Source organism: Mirounga leonina, unplaced genomic scaffold (assembly GCF_011800145.1).
Source record: "Mirounga leonina isolate KUSES-001 unplaced genomic scaffold, KU_Mleo_1.0 Mir_109, whole genome shotgun sequence".
In the NCBI taxonomy this organism is placed as follows: domain Eukaryota; kingdom Metazoa; phylum Chordata; class Mammalia; order Carnivora; family Phocidae; genus Mirounga; species Mirounga leonina.
Window position 1 is genome coordinate 2,015,791 of NW_023270244.1, and position 22,924 is coordinate 2,038,714.

The window sequence follows — 22,924 nt, forward strand, 5'->3', positions numbered from 1 at the left end:
CTCATTCTGTGATTATTTACAATAATCTGCCCTCAAACTGCCAAAGTAGGAATGAGTCAGGAAAAAGCAGGGCCTCACAAGAAAGTGAGTAAGGATTTCAGGATGTCTGAAAGGCTCTAGAACTTTATTTGAAAACCTCTTTAAGATATTTTTAAATTGTCCAAATGATTAATATTGTCATCACCTATTTCTGTCTATGCACCGATAACCCTCACGCATCAAACTCAACCTATCCACAAATGGATACATCTTTCCTTCTGTCCACTTCCAAACTTAACTTCTTCCCCTTTATACTAACTCTGGTAAAGGGCTTACAGTTTTCTAGTCCTCCTGTCCGATAGCTTGACTCACTTTCCTGGATACTTCACATCGAAAGGTCGAAGTCCAGCTGATTCCACTGTGGCAAAGGCTTGTTGTCTTGCCAGCCCCTGTCTGAGCCCTCTTTGCCTTGCCTGGATCACTGAGTCACCTCCTAACCATCTCCCTGCCACTCGCCTCTCCTTATTCCAACTCATCCCCTACAGTGCAGCCAGATGGGTCTTCTTCCAAGAGCCAGATTTTATGCAGAATGCTGGTTGGTTTAACTGAAATAAATGATTTTTAAAATCATATGAAATAATAAATATTTGAGATTAGCCAAGAGTATTTTGGAAAAATAGCTTTATGAGGGAGAATTTATCTTATAAGATTTTAAAACTTATCTAGAAGTATCATAATAAAAGTTATATGGACAGACATATAAAAATATAAGAAATACATATATAAGATTAGACAAAAAGGTCAGGGATAAGAACAGAGCAAGAAATAGATTTAAATTTATACACATATATACACATACATGGAATATATGTAAGTCCAAATGTATCTACTTTTATATATTATATATTATGTATTTAAATGACTATGTTTAAATCAAAGTCATATATTTAAACTTCAAATCAGTGGGGGAAAGAGCGCTTATTTAAGATGGCATTGACATACATGAAAATCTATTTGGCAGAACAGAGCTAAATCACTACATCTTATTACATATAAATACAAATTCCCGCTGGATAAGAGACTTAACTACTTAAAAAAATTAAAACGTTACCGTAAAATAATCAAGAGAATATGTTTCAGCCATGGTTAGGAGAAATTTTTGTATTCAAAACTGGAAACCCAGAAGCCTAAAAGGTCATTTTGACTATAAAAATGTAAAGTTTTCTATGGCAAAAATAGTTAGCTTAAAAGACAAAAGGGAAACTAGGAAAGATAACAGCTACATGGGACACACGGCACCTACGAGTTGACAGAGATGACAGATGAGCCAACAGAAAATGGCAAAATACTGTAAATGGGCAATTCACAGAAGCTGAAAACTGGTCAGAAAAACATATATTAAAAAGATCAAATTTAATAATTTGCATGGAAATACCTACTTAAACAAGATATGACATAAATATTTGAGACTAGCCAAGGGTATTTTGGAAAAGTAAATTTGCGAGGGAGAACTGGAAGAATCATGATAAAACAGTTATATGGAGACATTGTGAGGGTGGGGGAGGGAGAGATTATTTAAATATGATGATCAGGAAACACCTCTCTGAAGAGGTGATAATAGGTGAGAGATGCGAGGGAAGGAGGGAGCCAGGCTGGAAGTGACTGATTGGTATAAAGCATATAAAGTGAGGAAAGAAGCAAAGATGCAGAGCAAAATGCATAGGCTGGTCCTTTTTAGGGAAATGTGTAATCTGCACATTTATAGACTTTTATAAGAGAAATTTGTAGAAGAGACATTCTAGGCCACTGGCAACTGGTCACTTCAGAGGGATGGGAGGTGGGGCTGGAGGTGAGGAGATAAGAAGACAGTGGGTTTACATAGTTTGGGTGGTTTTGTTAACAAAATAAAGGGGAAATTCCCAGACTTCAGAAAGGGGTGTTGGTTTTGTTTTTGTTGTTACTCACATAGCCCTCTCTTCAACCTCTGATACATACAGTACACGTCCTACCATTTTTTAACTATGAACATGTCTGCCTCCTTCATCGCAGGACTGAGATCATGGCTTATTTTGAGTAGAAATTTATAGAAAGATAAGGTGGATGGTTAGATAACTGGATCAGTGACATTTTCTCATTTTACAGATTAACCATCAAACTCTGAGGTGGGAAGACCAAATTAATTGGCAAATAGGAGGAACAGGGTTCCACCCAGACCAAAATGGAACTGGAATTTGGTCCGTTTTGCTTCCTGACCATCTGCTTCTCCTCTGCTCTGTCCAAAACCAAATACTGAGTTTCTAGTGAAAGAAAAATAAAAGAAAACAAAGGCAAATTATTAAAGAAAAAAAAAGGTTAATATAGAAAGACAGGAAGGAACTAAAGAGTTTGCTCAGGAAAATATTCTGGGGAAGTTTTCACCTATTCAGCAATTGACAAAATAAAAGTTTTCCATACAGAGCAGATATATTTCCCTTCCCATGGTTTGGCTTATTTTAAAAAGTCTGAGTTCCCAGAGTTCATAATTCATGCTGCAGCTGAGAGAGTTCTGATCATTTGTTTCAGTTGCTGTGCAGCCCATCAGCTGCAGCTAAGCAGACATTTTTTTACCTCAGCCTCAAACTTGTGATCGTGTTCTCCTTTAGAAATAGCTTCGGACTCCACAGAGTGCAAGCAATTTAAGAAGACTCCGCCATGAAATTACAACCTTCCAACAAGACAAATTTCCTGAGTCTGAGTGTAACAAGCCGTGTATCCTGTGAGTATGATGTTTACTCAAGATCAGTATGGGCCTACGGGGGGCAGCGAGGCACCTTTTGGGGGACTTGGGGCAATACGTGCTTCTTAGCCGTTTGTGCGTGTGTGAGTGTTGTACGTACATTTGTGAGGAGTCAAGGGGGAGAGAGCCTTATCACCCCTGGAACCTGTAACAGTGAGGGACTGCGAAGAGCGGCCCCTTTGTGTAGTTAAGCACAGCGAGGCCACATCTCTGCTCCACGGCCTTTGATCAGGCATTAAAACCACCCCGAATATAAAGTGAGCATGTCCATCTCAGATGCAGCAGGTGAGTGGTGAAGGGAGAAGCTCAGGGTTCTAACTCCACACTTGACTTCTAATGTCTTTTAGGATTGGCCAGTGGTTCTGGGACACTCTGTGTTGTACCCACTCTATTTTAAAGCTTCTAGCAATTTCTCTGTCACAATTAAAATCTGCATAATTATTGAGCTTCAGTGTTGTATTTTAACAGGTTTTATTATTTATTTAAGAGAGCGAGCACATGAGCGGGGGAGGGCGGGCGAGAGGGAGAGAATCTCAAGCAGACTCCCCGCTGGTGTGGAGGCCTGCCACGGGGCTCCACACGGGGCTCGATCCCACAACCCACGAGATCACAACCTGAGCGGAAACCAAGAGTCAGACACTCAACCAACTGACCCACCCAGAAGCCCCTTTTAACAGGTATTTTATTAACAGGCATTTTAAAGATAAGCCTCAATCCAAAGAAACAACTACTGTGTGAATTTAGGACACTGGAATCCCCAAGCACGATATTTTAAACAGTATCATACCCATGTTGCCTTCTTGAATTATTCAGATTCCCAGGCCTCTGCATGATGAAATGGACCAGGTTATATTCTGTTTCTATGTATACTTATTTTTAACTTTTTTTCTGAGAATAAAAGTCAATACAAATGTAAAAACTACAAAAAGTACTTAAGTATCGGTTTATCAGAAGAAGCATAATCTCTTTAGGAGCTACAGTGGAAGGCGAGGCAATTACGAACTGGGATAGCTGCATAAGTAAGACAATAAATGATGGAGACAGTAGGTAAATGTGAGAGGCAAGAGCACGAAGTGAAAGCCAGGCAGTAAGATTACCAGGGAATTCTTATGACTTGAAAATCTATCACAAGATCTTATTGCTCATCATATAGGACAAAGGTTAAATAAATTATGATATATTCATACTATGGAATACTGTGCAGTATTAAAAAGAATGGGGTAGAAGTATACATTTTAATATGTAAATCTCCAAGCCATATTAAATGGAAAAGTCGCAAAAAATGTGATCACAATCAACTAATCACATCATTACATGTCTATGTATAAATTCCTATAATTTACATTAAAATTAGGGGAGGGGGGAAGAGAAGAGGAAAATTATAATGACTGTACACTTGTGTATTATTACATGGGTAATAATACTAATACCAGTATTTAATAATATGATATATATATAATAAATGATATAGGCAGATTATTAATATTTTAATGTAGATTCAACTCAAATTTTTTCTCTATTTCTTGCTTTAAACAAAGGAAACTGAAACACAGTCATGAAATGATCTTAGCTGACTGTTTCAGGTAACTAATGACCCAGCTAACTAGGGGAGCCTGCAGGAGGGCTGAAGGCTCTCCAAACTCAGCTATTGGGAAGCCCTGACTCATGGCCACATTCCCCATCATGAACACCTTATCATGAGCCTTTTTATTCTATTTATAATTTTGATAATCTACTAATGTGTATTCAAATCAGATTTTCTTTTCATAAAATGTGAAGTACCCACAGTTAAGTTACACTAAGCTAAATGATGTCTGATACTGAGGCCTGGCACATTGCAGGTATTCGACTAGTATCCACTGAACAAAGCCCTCATTGGGAAATAATGAGACATTTTTCGTACCAAAGAACTACATAATTCTTCAAATCTTGCTTTAAAATATATATAGTAGTAGAGACTGGTTATTGTTTGTTCTTTTAATAGTTTTTTTTTAATTGTATGTGGAAAGTGGCTCTTGTCTTCCTACTTTTTAATCCACAGTAAATTTTATTATGTCCATGTGTTTATAAGAGAAATTACTGTTGACTTAATGGATTTTACCCAAAGGGTGTCAAAAACTTACAAGAATATAAAACTCTTCTGGAAGTTCTGTGTTGCAAACTACAAAGGTATGTCAGAAAAGTCAGATTTCCAGGCAAATAGCCTGATAAGGTAAAAATGAACAATGCCAATATTCTTTCCAGGACTGTATTTGTATTCAGATTTTAAAATGGTCTATTACTTAGAGAAGCAGGAATATATTACCAAGAATCTTTGCTTTGCTCCCACCCTTTACATAGATAAACCCAACAAAATAATCTACAAATATGATGACTGTGTCCTATTCATACCCAAAGGGAACCCAGCTTGTGTGTGGCCCCAACTGGCTAGATCATAAGCAACACCAGCGATATCTATTAAAGGCACAGGTTTCTAGGCTTCTCTTGTGGAGATTCTGACTTGGTAGGCCAGGGATGGCACCTACCTTTCACACTCAATTTAGGCGATTTTATGACTTGGTATGTGTGGGAAGCAAAGTCTTAGGAGACTTTCACCCGTTATCCGTCCTTAAAAACTCAGAACCCAAATTATTAAAAACATGACGAGAGGATCCTATGAGAAACATCTTAAGGATGGTTCAATATGAGAAGAGAAGCTTATGGGGCAATAATGTCCATTAGTTTTAAATGGGTTTGCTTTTTAAAAGAATCTACTAAACCACTCTGTAGCTATAGAATTAAAGGAGAAAATGACATAAAAATAGAGAGCTTCTTACCTGGGGTAGTTTATAATGCCATAGACTATGAAAGGACCCTGAATCCCCCTCTGTCTGTTTAATCTGTTACTAATAAAGTTTTCACAAAAAGATAAGATTAAAGGGAAAACAAAGAGGTGCATTCTGAAACAGGTAGTTTTGGTCAGGCGGAATATTAAAATTTATACTTACTGAATGTCTACTTTGTGGCAGGTGAGTTACTATTTGGCCCACAGAGCATTTGGTAAAGAGGGTGTCTAAAGTTCAAAGAGAGGAAGTGACTTGCCCAGAGTCACTTTAGAGCTTAGAAGCCAGGTCTACGAAGAGGGTGGGGGAGAAGGGATGAGGTCACACAGACATGAACTTCACCCACTATTTAACACAGTGTCTTTGCAGACTAGCTGGCACAGGGGTGGTGGTTGATAAGTGGATGAGTAATGGACAGATACGCAGATACCCTGGTCCAGGAGGTGACAGTTTCTTACTGGCCCACTCTATGAGCAGAAAGCCCTGATTACAGTGGCGTTTTCTGCTGTGCAAGAAATGGAAGCTAATGTTCTACAGCTTTCTTACCTCACTAATTAATGATAAATTTCTTAAGCACCTTGTAACTCATTTGGTTTCTTTATTTGCAAAAAGTGGGACAGCTCTCTCTGTAACTGAGATTTTGCAACAGAGCAGTAAGAATCAAAAAATGCTTTGCAAATATAAATGGTTAAGAAGATCATAATACATTGAAGCATAAATAACAGGATTGAAATCAGGTTCCCACTAAATTAATCTCAAAGCTTTCAAATGATCATCCTTGATTAGTTTTGCCTCACTCCTACCCGCACATGATTAAATGTCTCAATAACGTGCTCAAATGGGACCATGGTTCTTTCTCCTAGACCAAATTTGTTTTCTGAAGACTGTTTATGAGTGTGAAGGTCAGGTTTGAGTGTGAATAGTCTATAGAAGGAATACAAACTCAAGTCTTCGCAAAGGATAATTTCTATAACTACAGTTCAATATCTAGTCAGGTGAATATTCTGCTCAACTTGTTTCTCTAAAGGGGACTATTTGATATTAGGGGCGGGGGAAAGTGGAGTCCTAGAATATTAAAATTGGGCAAGCTAGTCAGTATGCGTCTGTGGGAAGTCAGTGGAGACAGGTGCCTTGGGTTCAAATCCAACCCTCAACCAGTGAGCCTGGACTTTGGACAAGTTCCTGACCTCTGAACATAAGTTCCTTGTTTCTAAGGTCAGGACAAGAAAAGTTCCCTCTGAGGTAGACAAATGATAGAAAACCACCAGCACAGTTCTGTTCATATACTAATTTATGTTATATATCCTTTCCAAGGTAACACAGATTTGGAATAGAGGAGAACCAGAAAACCACTCCATGGCAGATCCAAGGTTGGATTAAACAAAACAAAACAAAACAAAACAAAACACACACAAAAAACCCACATGACACTCTGTATCTCTACAGTGTATAAATCTTAATCGCTATCATTTTAATTTCATTTTTCATTTTTCAAAAGAAAGTTTCACCAAGTACAGAAAATTAAATATAAGAATTTATAGATAAATTGGGAGAAATGAAGGAAATAAAAGACAGTCTATATCATTCAACTCTGGCTATAGAATGTGTGGAACAGTAGAACACTTGTAATATATTTACTCAAATATTTCAGAAAATTGTAGACATTCATCTCCTTGGAATTCAAGTTCAGCTTCATCTGAATATGCAAATTTTGTTAACAAGCCTGTCCAAGATGTTGCAGGGAAAAAACCCCAAAACCAGGTGATACAATTGACTCTTCTTTCTCAATGTAAACATAATAGAAACCTTTCAATTTTGCTTAACTTTTGAAATAATTATAGATTCATGGAAGTTGCAGAGAGTGGAGAGAGGTCCCATGCACATCTACAATTTTAGTAATTTTTAAAAAAAGATATAATTTATTTATTTGAGAGAGAGAAAGAGAGAGAGAGACAGGGAGACAGAGAGCAGGGGGAGGGGCAGAGGGAAAAGGAGAAAGAGACTCCCAAGTGGACTCTGAGCTGTGCACGCACGTGCATGGGGCTCAATCCCAGGACCCTGAGATCATGCATGACCTGAGCCAAAACCAAGAGCCAGACGCTCAACTGACTGAGCCACCCAGGCGCCCCTACAATTTTAGTAATTTAACTTATATTCTTACTCAGTTCTGGCATCTGCCTTATGTTTGTCTGGTTCAGCATTATTTTACATCTTTATGCAAGGTAAGGATCTTCTTTGATACTCAGATTTGTACAATGTATTAAAAGTGCTAATGATGAAGAATGTCTAGAAACAATGATGTATCTATTTGTTTTCCCCTCCAGTTTTAGCAATCCATATAATTCCTGACAATCATATTTCTTAAAAGTATTTTTAAATGAATTTCTAATCATTATTTGCCCTTGCCCTGCCACCCAAACCTCCTCTCCTCATTTGGTTGTGGCATCCCTTCCTTTAGAAAGTTGCTTTCTCTCTAGGGTATGGGTCTCTGAATTATTAAGGAAATGTATCGTCAAAAGTGGGGACAGACGCCTGGATACAAAGCATTCATGTTTCCATTCATTCAACATGGGAAGATGACAGTCCTGCGCCAAGAGCTGTTCCATGCACTGGGCATATGGCTGTCAACAAGTCAGAGCCGGTCCCTGTCCACAGGGACTTCCCAGTACATCAAGGAAGACACTAAAGTTCAAAGCTGCTTGTTACAGAAGAAGACAGGCCAGGTGTCGTGGCCATATTTACCAGGTGGACCTAACTTACTCTGGGGTTTAGGGAAGGCTTTCTGGAAGAGAAGTCAGGAAGCGGATGTTTGGTCATGTCAGAACAATCATTCTAAGGTTTTTCTCCAGGATTGCAGAAACCTCACATTCTTTGCACCTGCTTCTCTATGGTTTTTTTCCAGGAAAACGTTCTTCCATATTTGCTTACTTTTCCACTTATGTACATAAAAAAGCATGGCTTTCAGGCAATTAGCTCCATTAGGTCACTTTCTTCAACCTTTTTTTAAACCATTGCTACTACATCCAGGCAAAAGACAAACAATATAATTCCATGTTCAAAACCAGGATCATATATAATGTTTTAAAGCCGAACACCATACATCAGTAACACAGCATGTCCAGCAGATACAGAAACACACTGAACTCCAAGGGGCCTAGATTTGCTGTGTCTGGCATACCGGCCTCTATCCACACCCACGCTAAAGGTAATAAAGCTTACACCTGGTTTCTCAGACTTGCTTCCCTGTCCTCAAAGGGCTAAGAGCCCCGTTCCGTCTGACATGTGGGTCAGGGTGTCTGATGTCATTGTTCTGATCCGCTAATGTCTCATAAGGACATGTAAATGCTGGAAAATTCACATACATCGGCATATGTAAAACCGGCATTATTAATGTGCATTTGCTTTGGTCCCATTCTCATCTCCCGGCAGTTGGTGTGGGGGACTGGGCTAGTATAGGTTCCTTTCCTTTTGCAATGTGGTAGGTGTCATGCAACTGATTTAAAATGAGTTTTAGGGCCACAGATAGAAAGTCAGTATTTTGTGATGGTTTAACTGACAGTATTTGGTATGCACTTTTTTCCCCCATCCTAACACAATCTTGATTTGGTTAAGTTCAATTTTTACTTTTTCCTCCAGAATTTTTCAAATTTGTTAACAGATCTGTCCAACAGATGGTGCTGTGTACAACATAAAAGTACGTACTTCACTTCTCAGGGCTCAGCTGTTGCTACAATGGAACTTGACGCTTTAAGGTTACTCTGTCTCATGGCTGATAAATTAAAAACAAGTTCAACTGATGAACCAAAGTAGCAATTTTTAACTGAGAAGTCTGCTTCTGTAGTTACTCTTGATACAGTTAAGATAATAAATTATGGAAAATTTGTTTTCTGTGATGTAACATTATAGGTAATCAATTTCTCTTTCTTGCTTCAATTTACAAAAAGAAATAGCATAATTATTTCATCTAAAATGTATTATTATAAACTTTCACTCGGTCTCATGGGAAAGTGAAGCAATGACAACAGCGAGGAAACGCGTTCCTGGCCTTGTAGCATTGTTTGGGGGACCTTCAGCCTCACTTGGTTCCAATACAGTGGTTGGGATTTTTAAAAGAATAGCATAATCCCTATATCCTCAAAGCATTCTTGTGATGCTTAGGAAGCAATGATTTTGATTTTAAAACCTAATAAATGCGGCTACACGAGTCCACACACTGTCCAGAGGAGCACTGTCTGAAAGAAGTATAATGCAAGTCACATTTGTAATTTTAAATGTCCTTATAGCCACACTGGAAAAATAAAAAGGAAGAGGGAAAATTAATTTTAACACTATCTTTTATTTAGCCCAGCATATCCCAAATATTACCACTTCAACAGGTAACCGATGTAAAAATTATTAATGAGATATAGATTTGTGGGGTGGGGGGTACTTTGTATGTCTGCTGTGTTTTCCACTCACAGCACATCTCAGTGCAGAGTTCCACGTGCTCTGAGCCACACGAAGCTAGTAGCGAGCACAGCGACGGTGCAGGACAGGAGCATTTCTCGAGCTCGGCAATTCTAAGACCTCCGAGGAGGAAGGATTCTTCTGTGAGTAAATATTGCCAGTTCCAGCAAAACCACAAACTACAAAACACCCCTTGGGGTTTGACTTCGGAGGCACAATTTTAAACATCTTTAACCAAACTCTGTGAGTGTGATTAACTAAAGGTTTTATTTTTTATTTTTTTTTAAGATTTTATTTATTTAGAGGGAACATAAGCAGGGGGAGTGGGAGAGGGAGAAGCAGGCTTCCCGCTGAGCAGGGAGCCCGATGAGGGGCGCGATCCCAGGACCCCGGGATCATGACCTGAGCCAAAGGCAGACGCTTAAGACTGAGCCACCCAGGCGCCCCAAACTAAAGGTTTTAAACAAACGTACGAAGTGGATTCAACTTGGTGCACTTTAAAGATGATGTTTTTGGGGGCAGCAGAATGAATATGTTTTGCAGTATCTTTTTCTCAGCAGAGACGTGACAAGTGCTTGAACAAGACCTATGTCTGCTGCCAAAGAGAAAAGTTGCTCCTGCCACGTGGTATCCTAGCGGTACCAGCAGGTTCTTCACACCCAGACCACCTGTCCTCTGTCATTCTAGCCTCTTACTTCAAGAGAGCTTTGCTAACACACCTGCTTCATTGGCGTAACCATCGATATGCTTTTGTCTGTGGGCTCACTAGCGGCAGAAAAAAAATCTTAATTCCACTGTATTCTGCAATGACAGTTTTTTCCTGAATACATATCATATCCTTTTGAGTCACACAAGAACTAAGATGGTACCTTGATGAGTCATGGACATTTTAAATAGCAGCTAACATTTACGTAACATTTTTATTCCACACAAAACACTTTCATAGGCATCCTTCATTTGAGAACATAGAAAGGCGAAGGAGTATAATAGAAAAACAGCTAAATTTGGAGTCAGAAGTCTGGATTTTAGAAGTCTAGAGCTAGATCTTTTTACTATTTCCTGACTGGGTGGTGGTGAGGCGGAGGTATCAACCAGGACGAGGGCTTGAACTAGCCTTGTGTGATCTGGAAGAGGGGGCAGACACCACCCTGCGGGTCAGTGACCTGGGAACAGTAGGTAAGAGTGCCCCTTTGTCCTGCAGCCAGTGTCAGAACAGATGGTTTGGCAAGTGGAAGAGTCAAGATTTTAGCCCTGACCTGCTCTCCTGAACAACTGTACATGGATGGCAGCAGTGATGAATCCTAACATTGATTGAGTGGTTCTCATGTATTGGACCTTGGGTGAAGAACTTCACATTTTTAGCTTGTCAGTTCCCCCTTAGTTCTCTGTGAGGTATCCTCACTTTACAGACTGAAACTAAAGCTTGGTTGGGATTGCACAGCTAGTAAGTGATGGGTCAGGATGGGAATTCCAGTCTATGTGATGTCCACAGATCTGACCCTAACCATCAATTACACTGGGAAAATTCTCCTCCTCCTTGAACCTGTCTTTCCCTGAAGTTATTCTGACTACTGAATTATTCTAACTCCTAAATTCTAACTACTAAATTGTGCATTTGGAAAGGCTTTGCAAGTTCTGAAATACTATAGAACCATAATCTAATCTTTATGATTGTGTTGTTTAGTCAAAATCAGTTATCAAAATATTGGCTAAGATGATTTTTAAATATTTGGGTTTTAAGATTTTCAGGGAATAAGGTACAATAGGACTGGTATAAAAGTAGCATATGGAAGAGGGTTAAAAAGGAGACATTTATGGGGCACCTGGGTGGTTCAGTTGGTTAAACGTCTGCCTTTGGCTCAGGTCATGATCCTGGGGTCCTGGGATTGAGTCTCGTGTCAGGCTCCCTGTTTGGTGGGGCATCTGCTTCTCCTTCTCTGCCCCTCCCCACCGCTTGTGCTCTCTCTCTCTCAAATAAATAAATAAAATCTTTAAAAAAATAAATAAGAATGTGGCAAAGAAACTCTTTCTACTATTTCCAAGATAACACAGAGGGCTATATCATCATTTCTTTAAAACATGTGACAGATGCCCTGAGTATAGCAGCACTGGGGGCATCATTTGTCTAAGCAAAAATAGGACTAATTCCTATATGAAAATTGGTTTATTAAAAACAAAATGAATGCAAATCAGCATGAAATCATGGAAGTCCATTCCATAAATAAACCTTAAGAAATAAAAAAAATTCTACTTGCGATTGTTAGGACATACTATAATCTATACTCAAAAACGAAGGAGAACATATCAGAATACTCAGTGTTTTTGCTAGAATTACAGTGTCCAACAAGGTAGCAAGTGGCCATGTGTGGCTATCTGAAATTACCGAAACAAAATTAAAAATTACCTTCCTCAGCTGCACTAGTCACATTTCAGGTACTCCAAAATCACATGTGACTAGTGATTACTGTTGGACAGCATGCATAGTGAGCATTTCCATCATCATATAAAGTTCTACTGGACAGCACTGTTTTAGAATGTTCAGTATTCTTCCTAGAATATTGTTCCCTTCCCAGAACTTTCCTCAAAGTAAATGCTCCTCGTTAATTTTTTCCTCCCGGAGATTAACATTAATGACATTTGGAGTAGAGGAAATAGACGAATGAGAACTTTTCCTCCAGAGAGCTACGTAATTTTAAGGAGGTTCCTCTTCCTGCCCCTCACCAGCAGTAGGGGGAAACCTAAATCAGTGCTGCGCCTGATACATTCAAAGGTGATTAAGACACGTACCCTGCCCTCAGGAAGTACAGTATTAAGGTAGCTATCCATTAAAAAGAAAAAAAAGAAAATCATTCTGTAGTAGAGGCTACATTTCAATAACTAGTAACCTACTACGTTGGCATTTAAGAAACACTAGAAACATGGGGGGCACATGGGTGGTTCAGTCTGTTGAGCAACCAACTCTTGATTTCAGCCCAGGTCATGGTCTCAGGGTCATGGGATTGAGGCCTGCATCAGGCTCCACACTCAGGAGGGAGTCTGCTTGAGAGTCTCTCTATCCCTCTCCTTCTGCCCTCCCCCTGCTCATGTTCTCTCTCTCCCCCTCTCTCTATAAATAAATAAATAAATAAAGTAAAATCTTAAAAAAAACAACACTAGAAATATGAAAATATTTATATACTCTTTTGTCCTTAATCAAAATAACTATCCTCTCTGGAAAACCCACTTCTCTTCTTCTCTCCATTTTTAAATCCTGCATCATCTATATTCTTTTACTATTTTCAAAATGCTAATTCAAGGGGGGCCTGAGTGGCTCAGTTGGTTAAGCAACTGCCTTCGGCTCAGGTCATGATCCTGGAGTCCCAGGATCGAGTCCCACATCGGACTCCCTGCTCAGCAGGGAGTCTGCTTCTCCCTCTGATCCTCCCCCTCTCATGCTCTCTGTCTGTCTCCCATTCTCTCTCTCAGATAAAAAAAAAAAAAAAAAAAAAATCTTAAAAAAAAATGCTAATTCAATTCATTCTCTTAGGATGTATTCTTTTTAAAACTTTTAATTATGTTTTCTTATCAATTTCCTTATAAGAGAATGACTACATTTCATGCTTTAAAATAAGGTAATAAAAATTAGAACTCTTAATTACCACTGCATGTCTATTAGAAATCATCTGAAGTTATAGATGGCATATGGTATAAATATCAGTATCATATATAAACATTTAATGATACCCATTTAAGATGACTATTCTTCTGGACCTTAAATCTAGGGGTTTGTAGGAATTTTCCTCTTTAAGTTTATTTTCTTCTCCACGGGGCACACATTTCTAAAATCAGTGGGATATGGTTAAGTCTTTGAAAACAAGATAGAACAAGATTTCAACATCAGCGCTGCTTCTTAGTTTGGGTAACCTTAGTAAGCGACTTGACTGGTCTGAACTTCAGTTCCCTCATCTATAAAGTATGATTAAAATTACCTACTTTACAGTACTATACTTTTGTTTTAAATTTTCATATAGAAAGGAATTTATCACTGCCTCATGAATGGTAGAAACTCAGCAATTATTAGTTTCATTCTACCCTGCTGTAAAAACATCTTTAAATTCTTGGTTGGCTGTGATTAACTGTGTCTTATACAGAACCTTCAGCAGGACATTATTTTCTCTAGAGTGAATAATGACAACAGCTGATATTTATTGAGGGCTTACTGTGTGTCAAAGGCTGTATTTCACAAGTTCTTCACAGAATTATTTTTTCCCAGTCACAACCCTATGAAGGAAGGAAGGTGATCTCTGTTTTACAGAAATAAAAGAGGCTCACAGGGACCAAAGAATTCACCCACGGTCATCCCTCAAACACCCGAGTTGGTCTAGCTCCTTTGTCTTCCCTTTGAAACCAGAAGACTATGCTGGATGCATTCCAAAAGCCAGTGAATTAAATGCTAAGACAGTGAATTTTATGGTATGTGAATTATATCTCTAATAAAGCTGTTCTTTAGAACAATTGCTGAATTTGTAGTGATTAGGAAGTCAGTATAAAGATTCATTCTGTGCTGAACTTGGTCTCTGATTGTTTTTTATTTTTTAAAGGAAACCTCTGCATCCAGTACCTAGTCTCAAAACAAGTCTATTCCCAACGTCTAGTCAAAAAACCTCCTTGGTTCTGAGGGTCAGACGACCGAGGGAGGTGACATGCTCCGATGAGCATGACATGCTCAGCCACGTGGCCTTACTAGGTCACAGAATACGACACAGACTCCAATTACTAGGCTGCAACTTATTTTTTTTCAACGGAAATTAAAAATTCACAAAGAATGTTGAAATAATCGGAGACAAAACGGAGATACAGGAAAGGATCCGGAAATAATTCCAAAAATAAAATGTGAACGTATTTCCTTAAAAATGTTCTGCATGCTTTGCATACCTTCCATTATTATTCACCCTATCTACACATCTTGCACTTAGAAGACTCCCTTGGGTTTTGGAAAGATGAATATATTTGACTAAAGGCCGAAAGGATCATCAATGTAATATTTGTACATTAATATTGTGAGAAAAAAAGTCTGTCGGATTAAAAGGACTTCCTGCCTGAGATTCAGAAAGCAGCAGTAAATACCGGGGACCCGGACTCCCAGCTCAGAATACAAACGCGGGGCATTCAAGAAGCGTGAACTTCAGTGCGGCCAGGCCTTTGATTTCGACCTGCCGACATTTCCAGAGACAAGGAGTCATCGTAATTACCTTCGTCCATGCCATTAAGCAGTTCGGTTAAATCTTCATTTTTACTGTCAAACTGATGCTCCTTCCACGTCTCACCATTTTCACTTCGAAGAACAATGAGTTCTCTCTCTTTTCCTCGCATAGACCCAAAGTGAGGGATTTCCACTATGACAGGGCTGGAAAAAAAATCCACATTATCTTGCTATCAAATGAAATATATTTCTAATATCATACTTTCAAAAACAATTTCATTAACAGTATTCATTTGAAAATCAGAGGTGCCACTAAGGTTGGGAATGACTTCAAAGCTGCAGAATCATTTGCTAATTAAATATGTCAGAAGCCTGAAAACATGCCATCATTCATTCATTCGCGAACAATTCATAAGGGCCTACTGCATGTTAGGCATTTTGATTTAATAAGTGGAAAATATTCAGCACATATAAACAGGATTTTTGAATCAAGGAATTGAAAGTTATTAAAAGCGACCATAAGAAAGTCGGTCCATTTTTAAAAACACGATAGCTGTATTATATTATACAAAAAAGCTAATGATTTAAAAGGACACAGTCATTTCTTTGAAAAAGAAATCCTGCGGATGTCCTACTTTGAAAGGTCACAGGTGTTTGTTCCTTAGCAAGCAAACGAGCGACGTAACAATTCACTCCTTCCAACAGGGACTTTCTTTGAATTTTATGGCCTACACAGTTAAGGCAGTTTCTCTCATTTTTAATTTGTGAAGTGGTAGTGGGCAACTTAACTTCCTAACTCCAGCATAACCTGCACAGGAAGATTTAGACTTCTGGAAAGTCCTTGCTGGTTTGGAATCGTAATACAGCGATACCTTACTTTTTTGACAGTGTCCTTTTGCCAAAGAATGTGAATGGATGGCTGCAAATTGAAGACAGCCAATCAGGCACAGGAGTAATTTTGTTAACTTTTAAAATAGGGTAAATGCTAAAAAAGATGGATGGAAGTAAGCAGACCACAATCACACACAGTTTATGTAGTTGGATTGTGCAGCTTTATTTTATGACATTTAAGTAGACAGTATCATTATTCTCCTACAGAGGTTGTATGTAACCTCACCTCTTAACCTATGTGTTTATGTACATGTGATAACAGGAGACACAGGTTTAAATAGGTAAGAGCAGAAAAAGCGAGAGTCATTGCAATGATCCAATAACACAAGTACATATGAGCGTCTCATTTATTACAAAAGCATTCACTTAAAAATGGGATGATAAATACAATTTTTCTTTTGGCAAAATAATTAGAATTAATTCAAATTAAGGATTTAAAATTTTTTATAGTGCCTTTATTTTTTGATAGGTAGAAACAAAATCAAGTATTCCTAAGCGTGTTAATATTTTCAAGAGTTAAGATATTTACCATAGTTTTAACCACATCTGATTTGACATTAATTTTTTTTTTTTTTTTGAGAACTAGATACAATCTTTGCAGGTTAATGTATCAGATACTGTCTCTGTAAATATTTAAGGAATGTGGCTTTGTGTAGGACATTCAACAATACTGGAGAGAAGGTATGAACCAGGGCCTTTGACGAAGGTGAAAGCCAAGCATAACTTTTCATAACAGGTGTCTTCATGCAGACTGCCAAGGCAAATCCACCAGTCAGACAGACAAGCAAACAAACAACAAATACCAACACATTTCAGCTTAAACAAAACAAAACAAGACAATTTAATAACTTTAGTAGAATATTCTATTTGCTGCCTAGTTGGCTTTAAGTATCTTTTATTCCCAACATTTATCAAATTCAGTTTACTTCTTGAGGACTTTTGTTTCACAAAGCCCATAAAGATTACTTGGTATGCATAAGTACGTACTTTTAAAAAACTGTAACTCCAGACACGTACATATATATATATGCACACATATATATATTCATACACGTATATATCATTTACAGCAAATGTTGATTCAAAGCCTGCAAATACCTTCTTTTACGCTGGGTTAAAATTAGATCGTCAGTCCGTCTTAAAAACTATCGTAACCAGTTGAAACATTTCAAATTAAAGAAAGGTTTACAGAAGCACAAAGTTATGGAGCAGAAGGCTTGCAGTGAATTCCACATGCTCGGAAAGCACAAGGTAGAAGTAGCAGTGCTACGGTTAAGTCAAGCCACTATGATTTCTGTGTCTTTCAGTGACACACATCAACTGAAAGCATTAAAAACTGAAAAGATAAAAATAAAATTAAGACAAGAAGACCATGGGTGTGACAGAAAAAAATTGAAAATGGAAAAAAGAATTGTAGACATTCTGTATCTTGTCTATAAAGATCCTACCCAATAAATTTTGTTCCTTGAGGCCCAAGCTGCAGGATTCGGCTAACCAAGCTCTCGCCCTCATTTACAGGGGGAGGATTGGTAGGAAGATGCAGTTTACTGAATAACATCCATGCAGCAGGAAGAGAAACGAGAAGGGGAAATCGTGAACAAACTGTCCGTCACGACAGAGCCTGCCTGATTTGCACCCAAGTGCCACCTCAGAAAATGAATTCATTTTTCCTTTTTGCAAAGTCCCATATCACCATGGATTATTTCCCTAGAAATTATCTTTAAAAAAGACATGTACCCATAGTAGCCATTTACTCAACGTGGTGAGATAGTTCCGCCATCTATATTTTTCCCTAAGAATGGTGCCTTGACTTCCACAGGGGCCGCTGGGGTTCCGTGCACTCACTGAGCAGAGAACATGCTTCTTGGTTAGTAAAAGCTTTGACCAGCAAACTGAGTTAAGGAAGTATCAGCCTACTAGCTTTTCAGAGAATTACACAGCTTTTGTGACCTTTGACACTACACGAAAAGTGTACTCGATCAAAATGGTCCAACTAAGTAGTTTTAATAGTTAACTACTTGACTTAAAAAGGGTAAAGAAAATCAAGTGTATCATACAAGGGCCAAGGTAAAAATTGGCAAAACAACTTACCCTAAAAATTGTGCCCCTGCAGGACCCATTTCTACCAGCCTACTGGCTAATCCCTCTCCTTCCACCATGGGGGGTGGGTTGGCCAGTTTATGTCTCTTTACCAAGCGGCAGGTGATGCGGGTGGGGGCCGTGCACTTGCGTGGAGGGATGATGATTCTCATCCCGTGGTGACGGCTCCCTCTCATGGAGCCACCTCTTGCATCCACCATAAAGCTAACCAGAAACCTGTAGGGAGAAGATCGGAGGCCAAATCAAGGAGAGAAACATGCCACCTTCACAGTAGGTTTTGAGATGTTAAGATTTAAAACGACAGACAATGTAGCTATCGTTTCCTCTCTTTAAAAATAAATTGGAAGTAAATACAGTGGAGTGACATCAAACATGCATTCAACTTGTGAACTGGGCAAAAAGTGGGACGAGACAACTTATTTTCGGTGGGGCATTGGCCTCCTAACAGAAGCCAACCGCTTTGTCAGATGTTCAAATTGAGGAACAGTGAATGTTTCAAAGCTGGCATAAAAACTGGCTCTTACAGGGCCGTCATGCATGTAAAAACCCAAACTCAGACCGCTCTGTGTGGTCTCTGTGGATGACTTCAGCTATATTCAAGCATCATTTTAACTATAAATGGTGTTAGCCAGATGCTGACTATGGAATCTCTCTCCCTGACAAGTCAGATGAAACTCCACAGTATGTCTTAACATGTACAACTCATAAAATAAATATATACTTAATCATACAGAATACTCTAATTTTTACTACCACAAAGCAGAATATAAGAATAAAAGCAGATGACTGGTTTTGCTCAGGCAATTTTGATGGAAAGGGATTTAATCTTTTCAGTATAAATTTGGCATTAAAACCCTTTAAAATACTTGAGTATCTGTACGGCCATATAAAACTGAACAGACTTTTAGAAAATGTCTCTAAATTATATACTATAATTCTGCCATTGGCCCTTCTATTAAAGCTAATGAAGAAAAATTATTTATCTGCATGTAGATGTGAAAATGTAAGGAAATTAATAGTATCGTATCTGGGTTATAGCATATTGCAATTCCTGATTCATATCACACGCTCATGGAGCATCCTCCTCGAATCTTTGGTATTAAAAAGCACTCTGGTGAACGTACACCAATGAGTCTGACCTATGGAAGAGTGCACGTCAGACAGAAGAACATATGTCCCTTTGCATTCCAATGTTCACATGTGAAATTATGCTTATTACTGGGACAGCACCACATGTTGGTAATTAGAAAGTTATCTGAATACCTATAGTATTGGGGGGAGGGAATAATTCCATCCATCAAAATCCTCTACTATAGTTTATCTAAATACAGTTCTAACACCCTGCAAACAGGTTTTAGGACTTTGCATGGAGGTCCTAGCTGGGGACGCTTTCCTTAAGATGATGCTTCTTGACCTTGGAAGAGGAACCTTTTCACAAAGCAAACTGACCTGCCATCCCCGTGGAGAAAGGCAATAGCATGGGGCTCATTTTTCAGCCAATCAGATGTTCAGAACCAACTCTGGTCATCAGTTAGGTGGAATCATCTTCACACCCTTCTGCTTATTTTGGATTTGGCCATTATCCTCGGGATTACGTTTTTTTGGTAACATTAGACCTACTTTGAGAGCCTGGAACCAGTCTAATATTCAAAGTAAGAGGGGAAGAGACTGACCCCCTCAAAAACAAAACAAAACACAGACCTCCCACGTCAAAGACAAAGATACTTGTTCACTTGTGCAAGTGTCCACATGAATTGCCTCCAGGGCTAAATGATAACAAGGCTCCTGAAAGTGCTCTGGTGAGCCCACATTATCTTAGATATACACATACTTAACAACTACCTTTACTCAGTAATGAAGACAATAGGGCAACTTTATAAAGAAGCCTAAGACAAAACCTGATCCTTCCCAGCACTCAGTAGTGAAAATCAACTCGTGATCAGGAACAACAGCAACAGAATGGATTAAAAATGATTCAGGATAAACTCTGGGGGCCACCTGGCTGGCTCAGTTGGTAGAGCATCTGGCTCTTGATCTCAAGGTCATGAGTTTGAGCCCCACGTTGGGTGTAGAGATCACTTAAATAAAATTTCAAAAAAATAAACTCCGGGTTTGAAAATTTGGTTGTATTAGTACAAGTGGACACTGGAGTGTTTACACAGGGAGGGCAATGTTTGCGCTGGCAATAAACAGCTGATCTCAACAACGTAGATGGTAATTCAGATCAGGACTGTCTTGCTCACTGCTTGCCTTGCGCAGCTGAGCACAGTTCCCAAATACAATAAGCACATAACAAATGTTAACTGAGTGACCAACTGAACAAAAACTCTTGTGTTAAGGGTGCTTAGGAACTGCCTAGGTCAGACGAGGTTACTGATACTAAAAATACATCTATATGAAAAAGATATATATAAAAAACACTTGTGGCTGAGCAGTCTGAAGGTCGTATAAGAAGGTTATCCATGTCAATATAAAAATACCCAAACTACAAAGAATATCAGAACTATATGGAAAAAACAAGTCTTAGAAGATTTTAACAACAAATTAGAAGAAGCTCTTTCTTTGGGTTCCACATAGCACCCAGTGGCTAGCTGGTAGTCATTAGCAATCATTTATTGTTCTAAGGTTTTCAACTTGATAGAGCCAGTAGACTGAGGAAAGGTGAGAATACATGTTAAGCAGGATAGGGTCCTGTTATTCAGTAACATCATGAAATACAGTGATTTGTTTTCCAAACTCACCCGTTACATATTCTGTGCAAAATAAAATTTCATGCAATATAACTTATTAGAAACAAATCAAAAGGTGATGTTTAATCATGTTTGCTGTATCTTATTAATATTTAAACTAAAGCGGGAATACTACAAATGATCCTAAAACTAACACATGAATGTTTCTAGTTTTAAGAATAGCGGGATGACAAATGCTGATACACTACAGACATTGACACGTCTAACTGTGGGAAAACTTCACATAAATTAAAAATACAAAAAAGGGTGGTACACATAAAGGACACAGTTATCACCTTGAATCATACTGAGGAAGTGGAGAAGAATAGCTGCAAAATAATTTAGAAAGCAAATGGGAAAAATTAATGTAAGATAATTAGAAGCAGGCAACAGAAAATGTCAATGATAAGCAAAGGAAAAATAAAAACCATCAGAAAATGAAGCCAAGGCATTTGGCATTTGTGGGACAACCTGGAAAAATATTCGCCTTAAGTGGCTACAGAAGCTATTCCACAGACGTGGCATTAGTGAATCATTTCCAAGTGTCTACCGAGTCTATATTTTCCTTTTCAAATAAGCCCACGCTAACTGCCATTACTTTTGCTCTCCTGGACGTGCCTACTGCCTTCAGTAAATTCAAGAGGAAGGAGAGAGAATTTGTGTATTCAGATATTTCATTGTCTCCAGTGTATGGGAAAGTTTACTTCTGATTTTATTATTCTGTGCTCCCTCAACTTCTCATTTGAAGTTCAAACTATCATTTGAAGCAAAGCACAAGAGTTGACTAAATTAGACCCTCGTACTTTTCTTTCCCATGTAGAGAATACAAGATGCTGGTTCTAGGTCTTTGTAACATGGCAACAATTCACCAAGCTTGATACAAGGAACTCTTGAACATGCTGTTCACTGTGTCCCAAGTATTTTATATTTTCCTTCTCAACTGTTTTTTGTTTTTTTGTTTTTTGCTTTTGCAATGTTAGGCCCATAAACATCTAACATCAGTGGTGTAAATATTTTAAGCAATTAAAAATTAATTTACTATAATTAAAGATTGTTCTGATTGAGTTAAAGAAATGCAGTGCTAATGAGTCAAAGGCCACCATGTAATTTATAGTTTATAAAGCCCTGTCATGTCAATTATTTCCATTTGAATGATAATTGCAGCTCTTCGTGCTACAAGCCAATTCTGTAAGAATACTTTAAATAACCTGCAGCATTACTCTGAGTCTGACTTTTTGTCTACAAAATGGGGATAATGAGTAAAACCTATCTCACAGTGTCATTTCAAGGTTCAAATAAAAATTAAGTAAGATAATACATGTAAAACATTTAACACAATGCCAGGCACATACAAAAGTAAACATTAGCTATTACAGTTTATTTTAATTAAAAGCAGCAGAAAATACTTCATGTAATACATACAGCAGCATTTCAGAAATGTTAATTATTGTTCATTTATTTAATTGTAAACTAATCCACCCTTGTCCTGGATCACAACTAATTTATGGCCTAAATGTTGGTTTCAGAGGTGAAAACACCTGGATGTTTTCATCAGCTCAATTATTTCCATTCCATTTGTGTGGATTCAATTAGCCCATGTTTTAATTACCTACAGGTGAAGAATCCCACATCTAAATATACGCTGATTATCAATTCCGCAGATGGAGCAGGTGACCTCCTACCGCCTACCCCAGATTCTGCCAACCAGTGGGACAGCAGGAAGGAGCCTGTCCCATGTGGTTTTTACCACTGCACCCCTGGGGTACACACATTGGTACATTCACTCTTTAAAAGTGAATTCCTTTCTTTCCATTTTAAAATTAATTTCTCTTCTTCTAATTATAATTTAATACCTTAATCATAATTTTATTTTAGGAATGCAGAAAGTACCAAACTTGATCTGAAGATTTCAGGCTCAAAGCAAAGCACAAAAGCAGTCAGCGAGGTAAATGAACAGTTATACCTACATATTTAATTTTTCATTAGAAAGGAAAATCAG

At 38.3% G+C, this 22,924-nt stretch overlaps 1 protein-coding gene across 2 annotated transcripts in view; it reads right to left on the reverse strand.

The window, feature by feature from the left end:
• Positions 1-22,924, reverse strand: part of LOC118019981 (ankyrin-3) — a 331,347-nt gene that overhangs the window by 54,568 nt on the left and 253,855 nt on the right. For both annotated transcript variants that reach the window (XM_035019746.1, XM_035019738.1), the window contains 2 exons: positions 18,188-18,412; positions 15,255-15,409 (listed from right to left, as the gene is read on the reverse strand). In XM_035019746.1, coding sequence (XP_034875637.1) covers positions 15,255-15,409; positions 18,188-18,412 — 380 coding nt within the window. The remainder of the gene's footprint in view (positions 1-15,254; positions 15,410-18,187; positions 18,413-22,924) is intronic.